Here is a 24,260-nt window from a genome sequence, read left to right as displayed (position 1 = left end):
TGGTTATTTTAAAATTTGTTAAAACAAAAAAGAACATTTTGAAAGAACTTCTTAGTAGAATTACTTGAGATCACCTTATTAGTATGTTTGACAAGGCAGCAAGCACACAAGGGGGAATATTCACATCCAGAAGGGTTCATGAACACAGAGGATTCAGATATCCTTCAGAAAACCGAATGACACTGAACTGATGAACACCCTGGAGCTGTGCACCACTTCTGAAAGCACTAAGTCACACAGAAGTCTCTGAGCTAGGCATTAGTCAGATGACAGAACACAGACCTCCCTATAATCATGTAACTCTAATATCAGGCATCACTGAAAAATAATTCTAACCAGTAAAAGTACACGCATTCTATAGAATTCTACAGAAACTGTGAAGCAATTGGGATTGATGCTACAGACACTGATGTGCAAGCCCTATCACCAACATTCAGGAAAGGAAATCCAACTTGGAACAGAGACAGAATAGACTTTGAAAGATGGGAAGGTGGTGACCTCTGTAACCATGTATTCAAACAGCTCAGCAAGGCAGCTATGGAGTTACACAACTATTCTTCATAAATAGAGACTGTAACAGAAAGAAGGTCATTAATAAAAAAAAAAATCAACAATAAGTAAATGGGAGCTGACTGCCTACAGGTATGTGCATTTATTTTTAGGAACAGAAGCTCTCTCCCTCTCTCTCTCTTGCTCTCCAATAACAAAATCAGCACTGCCATGCTAGCCTAGAAAGTTTTAACATAGCACCTGACTGATTAACAGAAAGAACAGCATGTTGTCCAAAACAGGTGCTGATTCAGACCAAACAGGTCCCTTCTGGTCCCACGTTCTAGACTTCAGTACAGACATCTCCTGACAAATAATGTTTTGGACAAACTGGCAAGTATATTCTGCCTGCAAATATATACTAATTCGAGTCTTAACAGATACTGTTGCAACACACAAAAGTTAATCTACTGTCACAAGACTGACATCTAAATTATTATACTTCTAGTTTATCTTTCCCTAAACTGGAAAAACACTTTCTAACTGCTAGCCAGCTAGGAGTAATATAAATGAACTTAACATAATATGGCATGACTGAAATACTGAAGTGGAATATTTAGCAGATGTCACCTAACATTAGTTGCCATGGTGAGTATGAATTAGGCCACCCAAGTGCTAAAGAAAGAAACAGCACTGAACACTCTACACTGTGAAGTTAAGACTCTAAAAATAAAATTCTGTATCTTTTTTTGTAGTTATGAGAAAAGTATGAATATGTGAAGTCTACCAGTGTAACTCATCTCCTAAGAAACAGTAATTTCATTTGTCTAGTGCTGTGTTGCACACATCCACACAGTTAACTTGCTGTTTTGCTAGCTGTTCAGGGAGGTACATTAATGTCTGCTAGGAAGTCAGGAGAATGTAAATAAAATGTCTTCCATAAAGTCAGGAGGTTCAGTTCAGCTGAGAGGCAAAGCCATTGATCCACAGTAGCTAAAGGAAACATTGCCTGGGGGAAATAGCATTTTAATAGAGCTTCTGCTCATCACCTGTACCAAGGAAGTATAATACTGAACTGAAACTGCATACTTCTGCAGCTGTTTCTGCAAAGACTGACCTAAGGCAAGGATAAAAAAGTTTAAAAATAAATAAGGGGGACAGCTTTGTTTTCAAACTGTGGTATCTCCTGGATGCTGCTAAGAAGTCCACAAACACCAATTAAAGACACAAGTTTAAATTGTTATAAAATATGAAATAGATTTTGGTTAAATATTCATTCTCTCAACAGAAAAAAAAATTAGGTATTAGAAGACTAGATTGAAATTTTACTTTGAGCTACCAGAACAAGAAGCTTCCTTTTATCTACTAGAGGGGTTCTGCCCTTCAGCATACAGCCTTAGGTAATAACAGAAGATTAATAGGAGGCTCTATTCCTAGGAACTTCTCTCTCATTATTCCCAGAACTACCAATGAAAAGAAGATAGAAAACTTTCCAGACTTCTTCTCACTATTATTTTCGGGTCTGGATGTTGGTTTTTTTTTTTTAATCTGTGAGATGTGTTGGTGAGTTGGTTTTCATTTGTCAGTTTGGTGGGTATTTTTCTGTTTTGCTTTTTTTTTTTTTTTCCCCAGACTGCATGAAGTTATTAAGAAGCACCTTAAAATGAAGGTGTTTAGGATGGGTGTATTTACAATTATTTTTAAGCACTTCCAATAAGAGACTGAAATTCAAAGTGCTCACAGAAAAATCTGTGAGAACAACTCTAAAATTACCAAAATATAAACACATTTTTCCATTAAATGTATCACCTAGTAAAGAAGAACACAGGCAGTCTACTATTGATAGATTAACCAACAACATGGCAGCAAGGAATCAGAAACACAAAACCTTTCAAGACTTTTTTTTGCCAGAATCTTTAAAATATGCTTCACTGCTTGCAAGAGTGTGTGGTGGTACATGGGTGCCAGTACTAAATTTCAACATCAAAATATTTTGCAATTACTGGATTAAAAAGTTCAGAAGGAGTCACTTGTTCAGTTTTCAAGATTACATTGCAAAAAATTGCCAGGTCAGTAGCTTTTTGGATTTAAACTTAAATAATCACCTTGATCAGCCTCACAAGCTGTATGGTATCTCTTTGGGCTTGCCCAAAGAAGAATACATGCAGTAGGTGTTTCACATTGACTCCACTCTCCTCCTGATCTTAAGAGCAACATTTCTAAAGTATCACCAATAGCCACAGCCAATTCCAGTACAGCTGTTTTCCATTAATGACAACAGAAATAAGATATTCCGTGGTATAATCAACAAAAATCTGAAGCACACTCCTCTTTTAAAGTATGTCTGTAAGAATACCTAAAGGTAATTTCATGATGGATATGAACAATAGTTGGTAAACACCATACACAGCAAAATCAAGAGTTGCTGTCACAAATACATTGAAAATTTTTTTTGCCAAGAGTGCTTTAATGGTTACACTATGAACAAACCAAAAAAATCATAGCCTACTGAAGTCCTCCAAGCCAGAACCCAGAACTTGGGAATAAAGGTATAGTCCAGACTAATAGGATCAGTGCCCAGTTAACAAGATTACAGCTAAAAACGCTTTCCCACTGAAAAAAGAAAGGAAAAAAGAGACAGTTGATGGTTGAGAACAATGAGAATAAGCCCAGTAGAATACTGCAGACTTTGCATTGTGTCCTAAAGGCAAATCAGTCTGTTAGAATGTTAAGCTTGGTTCAAGAGCCCTTTGTGAAAAATAAAGGCCATAGTTAACCAAAACTTGTGCATCAAGAACATGCTAATACTTATAAATCCATAGAGCATATATATATATATTTTTTTTTTTTGTGAAACTCAGGATTGTTTCCTACTCTTTTAGGAGCAGCAATGAACAGTAGTCAAAAATCTGCATGTCTAAGAGGGTTTAGAATACTCAGAGAATAGACACTCCAATCAATTTTTTTGCTGTTTTATGTGCAAACATGTTCTGTTACAGTGGGAGTACCATGGCACCTTGTTCACTTTCCACAGAACTCAACACTTGATCTCACAGAAGCACTACAAAACTTAGAGCCAACATTGATATTTTGCCCATCTGCTTTCTTGCAGTCAGCCAGAAAAGGCCATCAAATCAACATTAAAAGATATAAAATTTTTGCCAGGTTCTAGATAATTTCCATGACACTCCAGATATGCTATCTTATGACTAAGCTTGCAATCACATTTAAAGGGCAGAATTCAACTTCAAGAACAGGTGCCCAATGAGCAATCCATACCTCACCTCTTACTTCATCTTTGTGACTCAAAGAACCACAGCAGACCACTTTAGTAAGGCAAAGTCACCTAATGCAACTTTTAGTAAGCTGATCTTGGACACTGCATTACTTTGTTAAATGAGGAAGGAAAGATCAGGTGTCTGCATTTCCCAGATGTGTAGCACTGAGATAAAAGTGCTGCTGAGACCAGCATAGCAATGGGAAAAGCTTAGCAGGATTCTTCAATTTTGTATCAAATGCTCTGCTAAAGATGCTGTTGTTGAAAGGTGTCACATAACAGAAATTTAAACAAATGTACAAGAAGGTTTTCCTTCAACTTGGTTCATCCTTCTAAAGATACTGAGCCAAGTACAGCTTATTCCAACTTGACAGCAGTACCATTATAAAACAATGGTGGAATCACTATTATCAATTACAAATGCAAAGTGACCTAAGTACAGTCATACATTCTAGCTCAGCTGCTGCCAAAAACACGTCAGAAAAGCTTGAATTGTCTGAAACAATATGCACAGTAATTCCACTTTGGTCCTCATCTTTACAATGACCTATTCAAAGATAGATCCTTGTTAATCACCTCAGAGATACATCTTATTTGGGAGGTGAAATTCTCTCCCTTATATTCAGGGTGCCAAAGATTCCACTTCTACTAAACACACCACATCCTAACATTTGTCACAAAACCTGTTCTGCAAACCCTGCTCTGTAGGCTTCCTCCTACAGAAGACAGAAAGCATAAAAATACTATTTGAGATTTCTTCAAGCATCACCAGATGTCATGCAGCAAGACAACAAGTAGCAACAGAAGCTTTGTCAAAGAACCTGTCAAGTAGCATCTGTTACATACAAAATAAATTAAAATTAATCCTTAATTCAAAAAGTAGTTGGTTTTTTTCCTGAAAGACACTTTTCCAGAAAAATGGTACAAAAATTATTACCAAGAAACTTAAAAGTTAAAAACTTTGAGCACTGATATTATCAAATAGATCACACTCCCTGAGAATTATCAGCCTATAAATCAACTTGAGAAGTTTTGAGTATTGTCTCAGTTGTTCATTCTTCTACAGATTCTTGTAGTCTATTATTTGTGGGGTGGAGGGAGGAGGAAGGAAGTGTGTATTGCAGAAAGGTTGTCATTCCCCTATGGTGGGGAGACTTCTAAACCACAGTTACTGGTTATACACAAAACAAATGTCAGAACAATGTCAAACAGAGAAAAACTTGAAAAGGCGACTGCTATAATTGAAGTTATAAGCAGGTTTCTCAGCATGGAAGATTATATCAAGTATTTAAGCTTTAAACAAAGCACTCTCACAGGGAATTTTAATCAAATCCAAGAATTTAAACAGTAGTACACTTCTGTTACACAGAAAGGTTGAAAAATGTGCAAATTAAGCTTCATTACAGCACCAAACATTCATTTACTTCTTTTTAAAAAAAAGTTTAAGAATGCCCACATGAGTTTTGTGATGAAACACCTGATATCTGCTTGCTTTGGCTGTTTTCCCAGTTATCCTTGTTTTAGCACGTACTATACTGTGTGTGACAGCCTTCCAAAATGCAACTTCTGCTCTTTCAATTGTCCAGTAAAAGCACTCATTTAAGTTAAGAAGGAAACTGTAGTGTAAAATAAAGATGAAATCTGGTTTTACATAAGCAACTCTGTTTAAGCTGCTTAATTCAGGTATGGTTATTTTATTCCTGCAAAAGGCTGTTGTTAATGAGGACAGATGGCCAGGACAACACTGTCCCCACTGCTATGGAGCTCCAGCTCACATTCAGGACTACACAGAGCTGTGTCCAAGGGGAAAAAGGGACAGGAGGGGTACTATTCACCTCAGAAATAAAAGCTTGTTTTAGAGTTTGTTAAAATTAATACATGATCTAGAATAAATCATCTTTATGACAACAGACCCTACAGGCTGCTACTGATACAAGTACACACAAAACAAAGTCAGGGAAGGTTTAAAAGATAAAATGGAACCTCCAGTTTGACCCAGTATCCTAAACTGAAATAATTTTGGCAGCTCAACGAACAAAATTCCTTTATGTCACAGCACAAGCATACAAAATATTAACTGTAAAACCAAACACTAACAAAGTTTAAAAAAACCCCAAACACTTCCTTGTACAAAGTTATTCTGAAGGTAACTCAAGTTTCATTTAATCAATTCTGATACAGATTCAGTAGTTAGGAACTAACCCAGTATAACATCACAATAATAAGTTACTCCTCCTCGAATTTGCTGCACCAGCAATTTTGTTCCAGATCAACACATTACTAAACACTCCTGGAAGTTTCAGACAAACGAGGCAGCTGTATAATGAAGAACTGGAAGGGATAAATCTTTGCACTTTGTATGGAAATCCTAGTGAGGCATGAGTAACAGAAAGGGGCTGCCATCTCATTCCTGGTTGAGGTTCTCTGCAGGCTCTTTCTTGCCTTGCAAGCACATAACTATGAAAGGAAAAGATACATGCCTGAGCACGTCCCTTGTCCCAACACGAGAAGGGGGAGGGTTAATCACGTCCATCCGCCATTTTCTGAGCGGAGGAGGAAGACATGTTGGAACAAAAAAAAAAAGAAAAAAAAAGAAAAAAAGCAACAACAACAAAAAAAAAGCAACAAAAGAAAGCAGCCATTTCCAGTACGGGCTTCAAACTCTCTCAACCTCATTAAGAACGTCAGCTCTCACCGAAAAAAGTCTCACACTTTGTTCTAACCATGACAAGAATTTCTCAGAGTTCAGAACAGCTGAAGATCTCACTTTCAAAGCCCAGTATGTACGAATAAGAGCAGACTGTAGCCACTGGGGAAGATACCCAAGTAGCTGAACAGCTTCCAGTGGAGCATTTTTCCCCCCCCTCAACAACCCTGTCGTTCCCAGATAAATCTTTCTAACGCTGGTGTCCTGCATCACACAAACGTTAAAGAGAAGTCACTGTACTGGCATACATGAATGATTCCTACCGTATATGTGGTATGCCAACTCCTCCCTGCAGAATCTTGTATAGTTTGCTTTCATACAGCAGCTGGGGATGTCTAGCCTTCTGAGACTCCAACTTCACAGCAACTTCCTACAGTGAAAGGGAACAAGGAATCAGAGCAGAGCGTCCACTGAGTCTTAAGGGGAACAGCACTTCAATATCCCCCCAAACACTCCTGCTGCAAATTCTTTGAGGGTTTTTTTTGTTTTTAAAAGCCCTTAGTGCTCAACGTCCTGCATTTTGTTGCATCTTCAAATAAAATCCGCATCGTGATGATTTGTACGTAAGTATCCAGGTCATGAAACTGAGCTGGAGATGTAAAGTCTTCAGATCCATATAAGCGAGGGAGAACATACGTAGGTGTTTCTTCTTTACAGCTCAGAGCCATGAGGGGGAGGAAGGAGAGATAAGAAAAAAAAGAAAAAAAAAAGAAAAAAAAAAGAGAATCACATCAAGAAAAAAAAAAAAAAGTTGAAGGAACAGGGGATCTTCTTTGTTTCTATTACTGTTAATGAAAACAAGGCAAAGTGTTCCCCAGCTGAGAGAGGGGGGGATTGGTGGGAGAGGGCGGCGGGTAAAAGACAAAGTATCTTTTCCCACAATGGTGGAGCCCTCTCCCCACCACTCGCTCAGCAATCGCTGGGTGGGGGAGGCCAGGCTGGCACGACTGAAGGGTCTCCGGGTCTCCCTAACCCCGGGGTCCAGACCTTCAGCCCCCACACCCCCGGAGGGCGGCTGAGCCACCCGGACAGACAGGGCCGCCCGGGGCCTGGCAGCCGGTGACACCGGGAGCAAAATCCTGGGGGATCGCTGGAGGAAAACCAGGCCTTCCCCTCGCCCCCGGTTGATCTCCAGTCCCCCCCGTACCTCCCCAGGTGCCAAGGGACAGCGCCGACGGGCCCAAGGCGAGGGAGTGCAAGCCGCTCTTACCTCCCCATTGGTGATGTTGATGGCCAAATAGATGTCCCCGAAGGAGCCCGACCCGATCTTCCGCACCAGCTTGTATTTGCCTCCGACAATAAACTCGGCCTTAGAGCCGCTGCTACTCGCCATGGCGAGGGGCTGCCGAGGGTCCCTCCCGGCACTTCCGAGAGGCTCGGGGGAAGAAAGAGGGCTCTACCGCCGCCCCGGAGGAGGGAAAAGGGGCAGGGGAGGGCAAAGAGGAGGGAAGGCGTTAGCAGAATCGGAAGGTTGCTCCCTGCTGCTCAGCTCCAACCGGGGCCCTCCGCCGGGCGCCCCTTTCCGCGGCTCAGTCCTGCTCCCCGGCCGCGCGGTTCTCGGTGGCCTCCAGAAAGACGAGAGGCGGCCACCGAGGGGCTAACAAGGGTAGGGAAAGGCAGAGGAGAGAGGGAAAGGATTTAAAAAAAACAACCGCGAAGCCGGCTGGCTCCGCCGGGTCCCGGCCGCCGCCGGTCCCTCACTCGGCCGCCGCCGCCATCTTGTCTCCCAACCGCTGCCGCCGCGGACACAAAATGCCCCCGCCTGCAGCCGCCGCTTCTTCACCGCGCAGGGCACGCTGGGAGCGGGGCGGGGCCCCGGCCGCGCCTGCGCCAGGAACGGCACCGCCTCCCCTCCAGCGCGCCTGCGCTTCAGGCACAAGCTCTGCCTCCTTCCCCTCCCCGAGCAGCCAATCAGCGGCCGCCATCCGTGCCAGGCCCCGCCCCCGCCGCACGCCGCCTGTGTCTGGGGGGGCTGCCCGCATGCGCAGTACCCGGGGCAGACCCCGGGCGGAAGGGGCGGGAAGCGGCGTGCGGACCGACAGCCGCTTCTTAAAGGGACCGCGCCCCCCCTCCACCCCCCCCCGTGCCACCCCGGGGCCTGCCCGCCGTGATGGGGGTAGGGGGGAGCTTCAATGCCGCCCGGCTCCGGCCATCAGCTCTGCCCACCCGCAGCCGGGCATCGTCCCCAGGTTGGCTGCGAGGGAAGGGCAGGCGAGGCCGAGCGGTCACCCGTGACGCTGCGTGGCTCTGTCGTGGCCGGGCTGCTGGCAGCGTGTCAAGTGTTTGTGTCGCGTCCCAAACCCCAATCTCCACGTGTGTTAATCGTTTTTTTTTTCATATATCAACGAGGTATCAGCATTCTGTCTCCTGTCCTGTGGGATCTGCAGCCCAGCGGGGCTGAGTTGAGGGCCTGGCAGCAGCTTCCCCCCTCCCGGGTACACACGGCATCCCTCGGCTTCATTTCCCTTCCCTGCTCCCCGTGTCTGATTTAAAATGTTTGATTTATCCTTCCAACCCTCATTCTCAGCCTGCTTGAGTTGTGGTACTCAGCACCGCAGTCCCGGGCTGGGCAGGACACATTTCTCCCGGGAGTTTCCCCATTCACTGAATCCCGGAATCATTTGGGTTGGAAAGGATCATCAAGTCCAACCCTTGATCCACTACCGCCGTGGTTGCCAGACCATGGCACTGAGTGCCACATTCAGCCTCTTCTTAAAAACCTCCAGGGATGGAGAATCCACCCCCTCCCTGGGCAGCCCATTCCAATGCCTGATCACCCTCTTCCTAAAGAATTTCCACCTAATATCCAACCACCACTGGCAAGAGGAGCCTGAGGTGAGTCTAGCCCCTTCATGAAGACCACACCACAGTCAGAGCCACCTGCCATGGCCACATTTCTTGGCCTCACAGCCCCTGACTTCACGTGGCTGTCACACTCAGCTCCTTGCCTTTCCCAGATTTCTTTGACCCAGCAGCTCGTGCTCCAGGAGCTGTTCTGTGCTGTCTGTCAAACCCGAGATCTCTGTTGCCCCCTCGCTCAGCACTGGGAGTTTTTCCTTTGCAGGAACACAGACCTGTGAATTCCAGTGACTCATCATCACTCCCTGTCAGAGCAGCGTCTTCTGCTCTGCAAGCCTACATTTGGGAAATGATTCAGTCTGCAGGAGAAATGAAGCTCCTACAGTCATGTACCTCCTATGTAGAAGGAAAGCCTACTCAGGGTGTCTGATTTTAAGAGGTGCAATCAGAGAAACTCCTTTCCAGCTTGCCTGGTGTACCCAAAGCCATGAGAATAATTTTAAAAGTTTGATTTTAAGTCTAGAAACCATGGTGGTAGTGGGTCAAGGGTTGGACTTGATGATATCTGAGGTCCTTTCCAACCCGTCTGATTCTGTGATTCTGTGATCTATGGACAGATTTTTTTGAATAGCTAACTATTTTGGAGAAAAGTGAGATAAAGAGGTCCAGGTTAGGGCACTGGTATAGGTAGGAAGTTGTTCATATAACTCCTTAACAGAACAGCATCCATACAGTAACAAAGTCTTCTGTGGTGCTCACCATTTGGCTTTCAAGCATGGTAAAGGCATCGTGACACAAACACTTTCTGCCTGCACAAAGACAAGGGTCATGGCTTGCATCCCTCTGGCTGTTAGTGAGGGAAGACTGTGATTTTCCCATGTGTCTTCCCACAGTGTATTCAGTTCAGCTACAGGATGACTCCACAGCAAGAGATGAGGAAGAATAGAGAGGGAAGGATCATCCTGACTGCAAATATCTGCTCCAAATTCCCCCCTTTTTTTTTTTTTTTTTTTTTTTTTTCCCAGGGAGCTTTTTTGTCAGGTTTTACTACAGGTCCCTCTGTACCTCTAATAATAAAATGTGAAGGATGAAGAATCAGCCTGAACTGTGCCAGATGCACCAGAAATGATGCTCTGAGAGTAAGCTCCAACTCATTCCCTCCTCAGTTCTCTCAAGGAGCATTCATTTGCACTTGCAAGAATATCTGCTCCCCTGTCACTCAAAGGGAATGTGGAGCTTGTGCGGAGGAGCTGGGATACATCACACACGAGTTAAGGGGGCTGGAGTTTCAAGGGCAAATGAGGTATTTTTGAACATCACACTCAATGATTTCTAAGCGCTGAGGTCCTGGTGTCCTCGGTTGCCCTCACGTTGCTGGTGCTGGTGATTTGCACACAATTTAGGACTGGTGTGTATTTAGTGGCCTTTGGGGTTTTGGTTGTTTTTAATGGTTGCTCGGGGTGGGATTTGAGCCGTTTGGGAGCGTTTGGCTTGAGTCACGTATCCTTGGAAGAGCTGGAAAAACAGGTCTGCAGCTCCTGGGCAGTAAATAGACCACGGGTGGGTATGCAGATGATCAGGATCTCCTGGGCTATGCAATGCTGCCACCTCCTGCCTGCCGGGGGACATCCCTGTGTCCAGGGGACATCACAGAGCAGAGCGACCGTCTGTGCAAACACACCGAGGCACACACATTGTGCCCCAAATCTCTGCAGTTTAGGTGGGTGTTGTGCAAAAAGAACCAGCCATAAGCATTTGGTGGGTTTTTTTGCTGGGTTATTTTAAACATGCATTCACTCATGGCTCCTGCAGCAGGGATGGGAATGGGGGGGGGATTCAAAGGATTCAGCCCAGGCAATGTGGGAAGGACTGTGGAACAGGCTGGAACAATCCAGCTGCAGCTCCATCTCCATCCCCCCTGGCCAGGAGCAGTGAATATACTCATGAACACCTGGGACCAGGAGTGTGGGAAACACCTCTGCTACATCTCCATCTCTGGCCACTCCAAGCATCCTGGTGTTTCTAGTCCAGGAGAAGGAGGAACTGGAGGGCCTTGTGCTTCCCCATCCCAGCACGTGCCATTTCCACAGTCCTGTGGTCACAGAACACATCTCTTTGTGGGCTTTGGACAATTGTTGTGCCCTACCTGTCAGGTTTACATCTTCGGGGCTCTGTTTATGTCTCCACCAGAGCAAGGAGAGGCTGGTTCAGTTTCAGAGAAGAGGGAAAGGGCAGGTCTGTTTCTGGGTAGACAGAACCAAACCTAGTGAACAACAGCACTGTGTAAGTGCTGAGCATAAGGCTGGGGGAGACTCATTGCCTGACAAATCCCAGATGATCAGATCTGGAGGTGGGTCTCACACAGTTTGTTGTCCTCTCCAGTGTCAGGATGAAGCCCACCTGGGTCAGAGTTTTTGCCTTTATTTATTTATTTTATTTTGGCCCATGGATCTGTTCTGTTCTCATGCCACAGTGCAGAAAAATGCCCCTCCTAAACCCTTGCAGAAAACCACATCCTATGGCAACATGGTTGGGTTTGCCTTGCTGAGCAGTGAAGGTACCAACAGTCTGAAAGCAGCCCTGGCCTTGTAAAAACCCTACCACAGCCTCTGCTTTGGGGCTCATGTCCTGAGTCCTTAGGAAAGTACAGAAGTCAGTGAAGACAAACAAGAACAGGAACAAGATCTGCTCAAACAGGAAAGCCACGGAAATACTGGCTGGGTTTTAAATTATATCAATTAAATACACTGCAAATGTTAGCTAAGAGGAGAATTTTGGGCTGCAGTTTCACAGCAGCTGGGCTGATGGAGTGATTCATTGCTGCTCATACAGGGTGGTCCTACTTCTGCGTCCTTCTCTGTCCACCTACTCACCCTGCTCCTAATGGCCAGCTCTGCTGGTTCGTCACACCCTCTGTGGGTTGGTTTTCTGCCCAAGCCTGTAGAACATTGCCCTACAAGTTTCTCTGGGTGTTTTCTCTGGGTTAATGTTCTGCCAGACGAATGACTCAAATGGGTTCCATGGGACAGTGCAAGGATTGTCACTTCTTGGCAAAGACAGTCAGCCAAAACACTAAGTGGGAGCAGTCAGATGGGAAAACTGAAGGAACATGCCCAGAAAGGCACTCTGCAGGCACCCAGGAGAGACCACAAGAATCCCTGAAATCACTGCCAGCAGGGATAACACCACCAGCCTCAGCACCACCACCGAAGCAGGTGGGGAAAACTGGAATAATAGAGTATCCACAACCTATCTTTTAATTCCTGTTCATTATTATTTTTCACATCTTTCAGGGATACCAGGACAACAAAAGCATGCTTATTAGCTGCATCACTTGGTAGAGTGAAAGGAATAAATCCCCTCTCTTCTCTTTCCAGAAGAAAGGCTGGGAGTCCTGCTGCATGACCAAGCCTGTCCGGTGTGACTGGCCCTCCTCATTCCCAGTGTTGCTCATCCTTTACTTTGCCCGCTTTGAAACAGCAGTCCCAAAACTCTTAGTTTCATCCCAGCAGAGGAAAGGAGTGTTTTCAGTATAATAAACCATCTGTTTGCTGCAGCACTGATGAAGCAGCATCCTGTTTGTGTGCTTGTAACTGTGTCAGCAAATATGTGCTGCTGTGAAGTTGGAGCAAGAGGGAACAGCTCACACTCCTGAGCAGCAGGGATATCCTGGGCTCTTGTTCAAAGGCTCCTGGGGAGGGAGGAACACCAAAATGACAAGCTAACCAAAGTCATGACTGAAAAAGTCGGCATGCAGTGCCTCTGCTCCAGAGCAGTCAGCTCACTTTCAGTTCAAGTTATAATTTCTGAGTTTCTCCAGAGTCCTGCCATTTCCCAGGGCTTTCCACCTGCTGCTGCTACTCAGGGGTGTACATCCTTAGTGCTTCTGCAATATGGACCACAAAGTTACAGGAGCTGGCAGACCCCATCCCTCTGCCCAGTGGCAGAATCCTGCTGCCTCCCAGCCAGCTGCTCCAGCACTGAGCTGATGCACACTCCTAACCTGGCAGAGGAGAATTCCCTTGTTTGGCCAAGATAATTCTCTGGTGGTTTAGAGAATCAAATTGTCTCATGGCAGGGTCAGGTAAAGCTGGACCTGATGCAAAGGAAGAAGAGGAAAGGGGTCACCAGGAGCCCAAAATCTCCAGATAAAACTGGTGTCTTCCATCTTGAGATTGTCCCTCCAGCTACCCAGCATCAGCCCCTCTCCAGAGGGGGACATTCACCCTGTGTACGCTGTGTACTCAAGAAAAAACAAGGTCTGTCTCTTCAACCCAAGGTCCTGTCTTCTTTCTGAAGCCTTCACTGTCTCAGAGAAATAGAGAACATAAGGCAGTTTTGGTCCCAATTTTCCTCGTAAGTGGGTAAAATCTGCATGCAGGTACACAAGCTGAGAAGTCACCAATGGGTCCCACTAAGTCCTGGGCAGCCAAATTCATCTCAATATTTCTTTGCTCTTCACAAGAGGGGCAAGTGAGCTTCTGGCATGGCTCTGTGTTTTAAACTAGATCTGGGTTGCAAGTTTGGAGACATAGCAGGTTGCTTATATGAGGACACCCATTCTGCTCCAGCATCCCCTCGTGCTCCCGCCAGCAGTGTGCCCTTCATGCAGTGGCATTTGCGCTCCTCCTGAGCCCTCAGGCTCCAGCTGACTGAGGTTTATTTTCCCACCAGCTATTTTTAGCAGAGTTTATGGTGTTTGGGAAAGTAGCTGGAGGTGAGGAGCTTGTACCAGTAGGAACCAAACCAGGCTTGTGCACCTGAGGTAGCTCACCTCCCCCCTGTGACATACCAACCTTTGGGCAGTCCAGCCTGGGTACCCTCTGAGGACTCCTCACAAGGTGGCTTTGGCACCACCCATCTTTCCAAACACTGCTTCCCTGCAGAGTAGGGTGATGTGGGGCTCACCAGGGCCTTGCAGCAGGGGAAAGAGATCTGGTCCCTCCACATTCCTTGGGCAATATCCTTTGTGACACCCACCCATGCCAAGGGCATCCACTGTACCAAAGAGATGCTGCTGTCACCCTTGCCAGGGACACTTGTCCCTGCCCTCCTGCTGGTGGGGCTGGCATAGGGCTGCAGGGAGTTAGCCCAGGGAAGTGGTCCAGGTTGAAAATAATTTTTTCCAGAGCAGTCTGACACAGGTTGTGTTTGCCAGGCTGGCTCTCAGTACAAAGCTTCAATGCCAGTGCTGACACAAGGCAAGAGGCACCATTATTTTTGGCAAGGGGGCCTGATTTAAGCTTTTGTGCATAGCCCTCAGAAAGTTGTCATGTCTTCTAGTCTGGGGCTACAGCCAGCACAGGAGATGCTTTATTCCTTCAGTAAAGATTTGCACATCCGTGCCATGTCTGACCCGGAGCCTGGGATTTTGTGTCTGGCACTGCTGTAAAAGAACTTTTCTGCCAAACCCTTTCATTTGACTGCATCATGTCTCCAGACAGACTCCATCATCTGCAGCCCTGGCAGCATGGATACAGCGTTGTGTTTTGCTCATCCTCCAGCGGGGAAGGGACACAGGGAGCCCTGGAGCTGGGGTATGGCTCTGGCTGGCTGGACAGAGCCTGGAGCAGGGCTAAATCCATGGCAGAAATCTCATTCTTGTGAATCTCATTCACGTGAATTGAACCAAAGATATCTTGGCCCAGGAAGATGATGTCCATGTGCTAACAGCACCATTTCCAAATTTTGCAAGACGTTAAGAGGGGAATTCTTCAGCCTGGGGCATTTTTGGCTGTTTGGGAAAAAGTTTTTTTCAGTACTGCAGGAAAAGGGGGATTTTCAAGCCATTTTGGTGATTCATAGGAAATGCTGTTAGTGCATGTCTGGAGCTCTACCAATGAACTTGTTCCCTGGAAGACTTTCCTGCAGAGTTTCTCCAGCAAACATAGTAGTGCCAAGAAGCAGTGTCTGAAGGCTGCTTGGCTTTCCCTGGCTCTGCTGCAGAGCTCAGATTATCCACCCAGGCAAAAAGACTCAGAGACACAAGATCCCTAGGACCTCCTTGATGGAGCTCATCTGGTTTCCCTTGGTATACCTTCTTTTACCTTGTTTTACTCTCTGAAAGGCCATGAGGTTTCCAAAAGTGGTTCCTTCCCTACTTTTTTCTACTGCAGTGTCAGGAAGCTGTGCAGCTCCAGAAGTGTTTGTAGGTAGAGGGAGGAACTGCAGCTCCTTTCCTTTGGCACAGTCACTGGGAACAATTTGCTGAATGGGGGTGAAGCTGAGGTCCAAACTTTCCAGTGATGTCAGACTTGAAATTGCTTTGAGTACTTGAGTGGATGGGTGAGGTGAGAGACTCAAAAGAAAACCATGGGCCAAAAACATGTAAATGACTGCACAGATGATTCACTGCATGTCAAGTGATAGAGATAAGTCTTCAGCAGCAGTTTCTCTGGTGCTTTAGAATTAATTACTCTGCTAGAGCAGAGTGCTGGCATTTGGCATCCAAGGCACATTTCCTCTGTGACTCTGCTTAAAGCAATCATGTTCAAATCACTGAGGTGAGTCTACTCTAACACAAAATAATTCAGCTTGTGGATGGTGGCTGATACACCTGGGAGTGAATCTTCCCTCCCAAGTATAATTTCTTGAACTATTTTAGGGAACATGGATGTGTATACATGCCATATGCTGTGGTTTAGGAGGCCAGGGAGGATAAGAGGAACAAAAGCAGGTGGTGCAGAGTGTCTGCTGGAGCAGCAGGGCAGGAACCTGGAGTGCAGGATGTGGCCAGCTCTGTTCTGTGTCCCCTGGCCAGGCATTGGCTGTGCTGGGTGGGGACACTGCTGCTCTTCAGTGGCAGCAGCCATCTGAGCACAGCCCATCCCAGCTGGTTTGCCATCACCTTAATCTTGGAGGACAAACATCCTCCTGTCCCCCAGGCCTCTCTGCAGCAGGGATGCTCCCTCTGCCTCCCACCTCTTGATCCTTAGAACTCTCAGGGCCTTCCTTAGGATGAGGATTATCGTGCAAGCAGATTGCAGGTGAGGGACCTGATCAAGGGCTGCTGAGTCTGGTGATTTTACCATTAGCAGCACATCATGCAGTGGCTTTTATCAGCACCTCCTCAGGGGTCATGATTCCTTTGGAGTCAGAGCATTACAGTTCCTTCCGTTTCTTTTTAAAAACAAGTTGCTTCCTCCCAAGTTTGGAAAGAAAAACATGTTCAAAAGCATCCTAGAGAGCCTGGAGAGAACAGCACTGTGGAAAGCAGCCTCATCCCTCCAGGGTCTTGTTTGTAAATGTCTCTGTGATTTTAACATGACATTTCCTAGGTCATACTCCTAAATTCTGAATCCTGGGGGAGATTCACAGAAGAGCAGCTCTGAGGGATGCTGAGTGCTGGCCCATCCCCTGAATGCCATGCACAAGGATGTGGGGCTGAGATGCTACTGGGTGAAGTATCCCAGGATTTGGACTTAAGCCAGAGTGTCTGATTCCAGCAAATCGTGGCTAGAAATCTGGGGCTCCAGCCCCTTCATGAGTATCTTCCCAGGGGTAGGTTCCACCTGTGTCCTATCCCTTCCAACATTCCACCCGCAGGCCTGAACACCTTCTCTACCCAATGGAGCAGTTTTTTATTTCATTCAAAAGCTGATTCTTGTTGAGCTTAAAAAACAGAACAAAACAACAAAACATGGGCTGAGAAATGCTTTTTTACTATGCCTGATTTTCTCTCCCCTCCTCCAAAGACCATCACAAGCTCTGGTTCATTAGCCTTTGTGAATAGAGCAGAATGGAAAGTGCCAGAGCAGGGGAAAGGCTCATCACATGTTATTGTCACCACAGCACTGGAAATATCACTAACAAATCGATCAGTCACACAAGGCCTTGCTCCACATCTCCTCCTGAGCATCAGTCATGCCATGTGGATCACACTTTATCATCTGGGGGGCTGTGTAAGCAGACAAAAAGGGTGCAGCCTCTCCTGTATTGATGCTCTAGAGAGCAAGCTCTTTCAAGGGCTCCGTTATTGATGGGCCTCCAGCTAATTTTAGCACCAATAAACACCAGCTCAGCACAGCTCATGGGAGCAGGGGCCATGGTTTGCAAAAGCAGGTGTCCCTGTTAGATGTTCAGCCAACATGCAGGCAGCCACAGAAACAGGCATGCCCACACTCTGAGCCAGCTGGGGACATTCCAGCTTCAGTCCCAGAGCTGGGTGGGAGCGAGACCCTGCAGGGACAGCTTGTCCCAGGCTCTGTGACACAGCAAAGCAGCTTTCAGCCACTTTTCAGGCACTGGATGGAATTGCTGCCTTGCTGCTCAGAGGCACTGGACCAGTCACTTGAGTGCCCTTGGAAGGTGCCTTGAAGCGCAAGGTGCTTTGCTGACACCCATGATACAAACCTGGGAGCAGCATCAGCAAGGGGTGAACCTTCCCTCTGCTCTGCAGGGACTACAGAGCTGGCAGGATGAGCACAAGCTCCCTCTGCATAGTCTTCTGCTTCTGCTACAGGGCAGGAGAGCACCTCCAGCAGCCCAAGAGCAGATTCAGCTGTGGAGCAGTGTCAGGATGGGTGGGAAAATGGCTCTGCTAGCTGCTGCTCTGTGCCTGGTCTTGTTGGCATTGAGCCTGAGTGAAAATACAGACATTTTTATTTGTTGCTGCATGGATTTCTGAGTGTGGAGCTCTTGTATCCATGCTCCTTTCTGTATCCATCTCCTTTGGGTCTGTGAGGCCATAGGAATGTCACACAGCAAGGATGGCTTGCCCTGATTACAGGTGCTGCTGGCCTGGTCCAAAGCCCACTGATATATGGGGAGCAGATCAAAATCTCAGTGGGACTCAGGCACATCACCTCTCTCCTCAGGGAGGTGTTTCCCCTGCTGTCCCAAGGTCTCTTGTGATCCTGTCTCCAACAGGACTGAGTCCCCCAGGGTCCTCAGAGGAGGGGAAGGCATTCAATGGCTGAGCCACAATTCCCTGGGACTGACACCCAACCTGCCATGTGAGACAGAGAATTTACATTGCTCTGAGGCTTCCTGGGAAGATTCAGATGTGTGGGACCTGACTCCTCTCTGCAGGGAGGGAGACAAGAAAAGCTTTGAGACCAGATGGGAAGAAATGAATGTTTGACACTCACCCAAGGGCAGACGTGCTGCAGCCATGGGGTGCAGCAGGTGACAGCATTCCTCTGTCTTGTGTCACTGCTGGCTGAAAGGTTGGCAATGCATCCAGAGCATCCCTTGGATTCTGCAGCACAAACTGCAGCAACAGTACATTAAGTCAAAACATTCCAGGGCCTGACTGGGAGCTCTCTGCCAGTCACAGTGCTGGTTTCCCATCACCTCTGTGCTGCTGTACCAGGACAGTTGCTGATGGCAGCTTGGAGCAGGAACTACAAAAAAGGATCCATTTCCCCTTAAAGTGTCCTCTTTACTTCCAGAGGTAGCTGCCAAGAGTGACCCATCCTGCAACTGGTGTGTTCAGTCTCTGGAGCACATGAAGCCCTGTCAGTCACCGCTTTGAAAAATTATCCCAAGCCCAAATGTTTCTAAAAATAGAAAATTTTATTTGTTTCACCTCTGCGGGACCCCCTCTCAAACAACAGAGGAGACAGACTGGACTCTTGTCAAACCAGTGGAGTCTCTGTACCTAGCAGCTGGTACCCATCTGCTGAGAACATTGCAGGGAATTCCAGGTACCTGACAGTCTCTGCCTGAGTGCTTTTGCTGTGAGGTTTGCTTTGTCACTATTGAGTTGTTCAGAAATCTCCAAACTCAGGCTGAATTCAGTAGGGTTGCAAGGGTATCCCAGTGATCAGACCCTACCATCAGACTGGGTGGCAGCAGGCAAGCAGAAGATGCTGGAAGCAGCTGCTCAGTCCAAATAGTCAGCTCCTGCCATCTCTGACCTGATTAGAACTCTTGGGAGCATTAAGCAGCTGAGGAGATGAGCACCCAGAGGTGCAGGCTGGTGACAGAGGCAGGACTGAGTCCTAGCAAAAGGACTTTTTTACAATGACTTTTTGTGACCAGAACTTTTGTGGTGGTCTCAAAGAATTCTTAAGTCTTTTCACCTCCTCTGTCTCAAGGACATCACCAGAAGGCTGTTAGCAGCAAATTTTTGCTTTTGTTAGGTTCCATGCTGCCTGAAAATGCAGAGGAGATGGGGCAGAGGGGTGTTCTCCAAGGTGAGGCATTCTGAAAAGCGCTTCAAGAGAAATAGTGAACTTCTGTTACCAAATATTCTCCTAAACCCAAAGGGAATGGGACCACCTCGTGGTGGCTTGGCTGGCCTGGCACATGGGACAGGTTGTGCTGAACTCCACAGATGGGACAGTCACCCTGCAGAGCCTGTGACCAGAGCAGCCCAGGCTCCCCTCAGGTGAGAAAGCAGGGTGCCATGGTCCCAGGGAGCTGCCCACTCTGTGGCTTCATCTCAGGGCAGCAGTTTGACCAAACATAAGAGCTGGGACACAGCTCATCTGGTGAATATCCTGGCTCCAGCTGTGGCCATCATCAGAAGCTTACAGAGGCCCAAAGTAAAGGGACAACAAGACTTCCCAAGAATAATCCCTGAGCTCCCACCAGTCCTCCATCCTTAAGGAAGAGGTTGTGGTTCTTTGTATTTAATAACCCAAAGGATTTTTCTTCCATGAATTCATCCAGTTCCTGTTTAAATGCTTTGCATCTGTCACATCCTGTGGGAAGGAGCTCCCCAGTTTAACTATACATTGCACCCAGAACCACTTCCTTTTCCTTGCTTCAAACTTCCCTCTGGGTAGTTTTGCCTGGAACTTGTACTCCTTTGCTAGAAGAGATGGTGAATAATCACCCCTTCCATAGCCTCACATGCCTCCCAAGACTGTGCAGGTCTGTACCACACCTCTCTGTCACCTCTTTTTCTGGCCATGGAGACTGCACAGAGACTGCTCCAGACCTTGAGTTATTCCTGTGTCCCTTCTCTGAGCTTCTTCCAGGTCTCTGTAAGAGACAGAGGTGATGAGGAGACCCAGACCCACAGGCAGCACCCTGAAGATGGGCACATGTCCAGATCACACCATGCCAGTGTTTCCTCTTTCTCTTGCTCTGTTACTTTCATACTCACTTCCAACGTTTAGTTTTCTGCTTTCTCTGCTCCAAACATTTTTGAAACATCATTTAGCACTACTCCAAAAGATCTCCTTCCTGGGAGAAGATGCACCATGCAGAGCCCACCTCTGTCCTGCCAAGGTTGGGACTGGTTTCTGTGTGTTTGCTCTGCCTTTTCCTGCATGGAGTTTCCTTGGTTGCCTTGCTGGATCACTTCAGAACACACTATGGAGTGTTTCTCCATAGACAGTCTCCCTCTTCTGGGACTCAACTTCAACCCTTCCTTTCCTGCCTGGGAAGACTGATCTGCCTAGCAGGTCTTTCCTGTCTCCCTCCCACACAGCACCATGTTCCCAAGGGACTTCTGGCCAGACATCTCACTGGACACCCCAGCAACCCATTTGAACCAGATTTCCTTCCCTGCCTCCTTTCTAGATGATCCCCTTTGGCCAGAAGCAGGACCCAAGGCTTGGCAGAGAGGTCTCTGAAGGTGTCGAAGCTCCTTTCTCCATCATGCCCTGGGGAGGAGGACAGGAGCTGAGGAGTAAGCTGGTGAGTCAAGGAGGGTGGAAAATCAGGAGCTGGCATCTCATCTACAATCATTAATAATGGAGCCATCTCCCTGATGCTGCAGTCAGCTTGTGGCTGGAGGGAAGGAGGTGAAGTAATGGCTGCTGACGCACAGGGGAGCTCTGCTTTCAGCCAAAGCAATTGATGGGCCGAGCAGTCCCAGGGAGCCCAATAATGTCATAGGTATGGGAGGGGCCTCAGGACCTGGGCAGGTGGTGCCAGACATCATCATTTAAACGTCCATGCTGCTGGGTTTTTTCCCACAGCAAACACCTCTCCAGTAAAACGTCCTCCTTGCCAGGAGGTGGGTAGAGGAGGACCTGGTGGCAAGACTGTGAGCTAGTCCTGGAGTCTTACAGCTGCTGCTGGGTCTCCAGGGACAGCTGGACCTCTCCTTCCACTTTTCACCCTTTCTGGGTTTGTTTCTCTTCTCAGCCCTGGCATGTGGCAGCCCCACCAGGGATCAGCCCTCAGAAATCCCTTAATTCCAGGCAGCTTCTCACCTCCAGATCCCTGCAGCCTCCAGTGGGGATGTCTGGTTCTCCCTGCTTGGTGTTTATCTGCTCACAAAATGAAGGAGAAGCTCAGGCACTAAGCTGCTCCTCAGAAAAGGCTCTTGGCTATGGGCTTCCCCAGCCCCTTGCACAGAGATCAGGGGCTGCCCCCCCCTGCCCTCCAGTGCATGGAGCTGGGGAGCTACTGCAAGGTCTTTGCTTCAGGAGTCCTTACCATGCACAGACAGCTAAGGTTCCTAGGCTAGGTCTCTGTCTTAAGGAGTGAAACAAGCCCATGATGACCCCTCTCAAGGGGCAGCTGTTTTGCTGGCCCACAGCAGAGACACAAGTCCTGTCGGGGTGGGGCACTCTCAGTTGCGTCAGTGGAACAAGGGATGGGAAGCTTGCACAGGGACTGGCTTGGCAGCTTCAAAGGGCTGCTTTTGCCTCCCTTCCACCCCTCATTTCTCTCTCAAGCAAGATAAATCAGCTCCCACAACACCTCCTGTGCAGGCAGCAGCTGCTGTGGTGACTCCAGAACAACCACTCCTGCAGGAACTTGCTTGGAGGAGGGGGTGCAGCTGGGACTCCAGGGGAGGTGAATCTGGAGAGAAGATGCTTCTGCTTATCTTCTCGCGCCCTCACCTTGTGCAGAAGAGCAACTGCACCCCAGGGTGGGGTGCCTGGGTGCCATGGCCTGTAGGTGGCCCAAGGTGAAAGTGTTTGGTGCCACTGGGAGAAGGAGGTGGTCACAGGGAGCTCTGTGGGTGGGTGGCTGTAATGATTCAGCACAGGGAGACACTGTACAAAGTCAGGCAGGGAGAAGATGTTGGTTTGATCAGTAGGAATGAGTAAGCAGCATCAGCCACCAGAATTTTCTATTTTTTTAGATTCTATCTGTTATTACCTCTCTCATGTCTCGTTACATCCTGACTCTGGGAAGAAGGTGCTTGGTGGGATGGTACCCCTGCCATGTGGGATGCTTTGGCCACGGAGTGCTTGGACATTAAGTGCCATCACAGGCACTGCCCTCTAATGGGGTGTCAGTGGCTCCAGCATGCATGGGGCTGGCCAGGAGACATTCATCCTCCCTGCCAGAGCACATCCCCCCATCCCTCTGTCCTTGGGGGATATCTCCAGCCCTCCCTGGTGCCACTGTCCCTTGGACCAAGCTCAGCCATGGCTGGTCAGACCAGCCCAGAGCAGACATAGGGACAAAGAGCCTTTCTTGATCAGAGGCTTGGAAGCAGCAACCCCCAGGAAGGAGCCAGTGTGCACATCCTGGATGGGCTGGGAGAGGAGACCATTGCCCATACAAAATGACCTGTTTGCTAACTGGGTAACTGGTTGCTCTCCAGTAAACTGTTACCCTTCACCAGCAAGAAAAGGAGCCATCAGCATCTCTGCATTAATGGTAGGGGAAAAAAAGAGAGAATAATATCAGTACTACTTGGTCCATCAAGCAAGAGATTGGAGAGGGCTCCCAGCAGAGCACTGCTCCACACTGGTCCCGAAGGAGCAGGCACTGCTGTCTGGGTAGAAAGGCTGATACCTTGGCATTCAGCACCCTCAAAGTACCATCTGACTTTCCCCTTGAACTGTCCTCACCATCAGCTGGTTCAGATGATAACGAGGACATGGACCTGCTGGGTGACAGGACCAGGTTCACTAGCCCTGGGAGAGAGATGGAAATCTTGGAGGAGGTGAAGTAATGTAGGGCAGCAGGGACTTGGTGGGTGCAAGGAAGGACCACAGGGGCTGATGGACATGAAGCTTCAAGCACTAAAATATGGATACAGGAGACTTGAACTGCTGTAACCCCAGAGGGTCTGAGAGGGGCTGAAACCTCCTCCATGTAGGAGATCTGCTTGAGGTCCACAAATGACCCTCCTAGATATAAAGAGCTGACTCTTTATTCCAGCTGGATCAAATGCTACCTGCTTATTTTTAGACTTTGCTCTGCCATGTGGTGCAATCAGTGTCCTCCAGCACACCACTCCTTCCAGATCACCAAAGCTAACTTGATTTCTGCCTGCTTAGGAGCAGGGCCTTGGCACAGCTGTAGTCAGGTGGGTGGATGGGATTATCCTGAGCAGGTACACACATCCCTGCTTCCCCTCCCACAGAGGATTTAAGCACAGGTTAAGCTAGCTGGGAAGGGAAGAAGGAAGAGAAAGGAATGATATTGATGTGTTTTTTCAGGAGTTGCACATGCTGATGGCCAGTTCAGCAGAATGAAGCCCATTTCATGAGCTTTTTTTTCTGTTCCCTATCACCTAGGCTTGAACTCCCATGCTTTGCACAGCACACACATCCATCGGTGTTGGAGGGAAAGTCCACTTCCTACACTTGCAGTGTGGGAGGAAGTTTTGTGATTAGGATGCACCTGCAAGCACATTCTTTAGCTGCTATTATTTTCCCCGTGTTTTCTTTTCCACCATGAATGGCTGATAGTGGCATGTGGTCACAAAGTCCTTTCAAGATGGGAACAAAATGCAAAGAATAGCAATAATGGAAAAGATTAAAGAGAGGAAATGTAACTTTCCTGTGCAAACCTGCTGCTCAGAGAGGAACCCCCGCCTGTTGTTATTAGGCATAGCCTGAACTGTCATGCTTTGCATGGCTAGAAGTTGTGTTTATTTTCTGAACAAGCCCTGTGTAACTCCAGCTTTATCTGGCGTGTTCCCAGAGAGCCCCCTGATGGCTTTAGCTTACATCTGAGTAGTCTGAGCTTTAATGTTTTGGATAGCTGGGAAAATCCTTGTCAACAGCAAAAAGCCTTCCAGGAGCCAGCAGAAATTTGGGATAAGATGTAGGCAGATAATAACCACCTTCTTGGCTTTTTCCCAGACAGCTCCACATACAACTGGGCTACTGCCTGAGC

At 47.5% G+C, this 24,260-nt stretch overlaps 1 protein-coding gene across 5 annotated transcripts in view; it reads right to left on the bottom strand.

Moving 5' to 3' along the window:
* Window positions 1–8,300, bottom strand: part of CSNK1A1 (casein kinase 1 alpha 1) — a 34,015-nt gene extending 25,715 nt beyond the window's left edge. For 3 of the 5 annotated variants that reach the window (XM_030459433.1, XM_030459435.1, XM_030459432.1), the window contains exons 1-2: window positions 7,684–8,274; window positions 6,737–6,843 (exon numbers count right to left, since the gene is read on the bottom strand). In XM_030459433.1, coding sequence (XP_030315293.1) covers window positions 6,737–6,843; window positions 7,684–7,806 — 230 coding nt within the window. In that variant the 5' untranslated portion in view covers window positions 7,807–8,274. Of the gene's footprint in view, window positions 1–6,736; window positions 6,844–7,683 lie in introns of all 5 variants that reach the window. The other 2 variants (XM_030459431.1, XM_030459434.1) reach the window with 1 other exon arrangement.
* Window positions 8,301–24,260: the final 15,960 nt, after the last annotated feature.

Source organism: Calypte anna, chromosome 13 (assembly GCF_003957555.1).
Source record: "Calypte anna isolate BGI_N300 chromosome 13, bCalAnn1_v1.p, whole genome shotgun sequence".
Lineage (NCBI taxonomy): Eukaryota > Metazoa > Chordata > Aves > Apodiformes > Trochilidae > Calypte > Calypte anna.
This window is presented reverse-complemented; position numbering and strand designations above follow the sequence as displayed.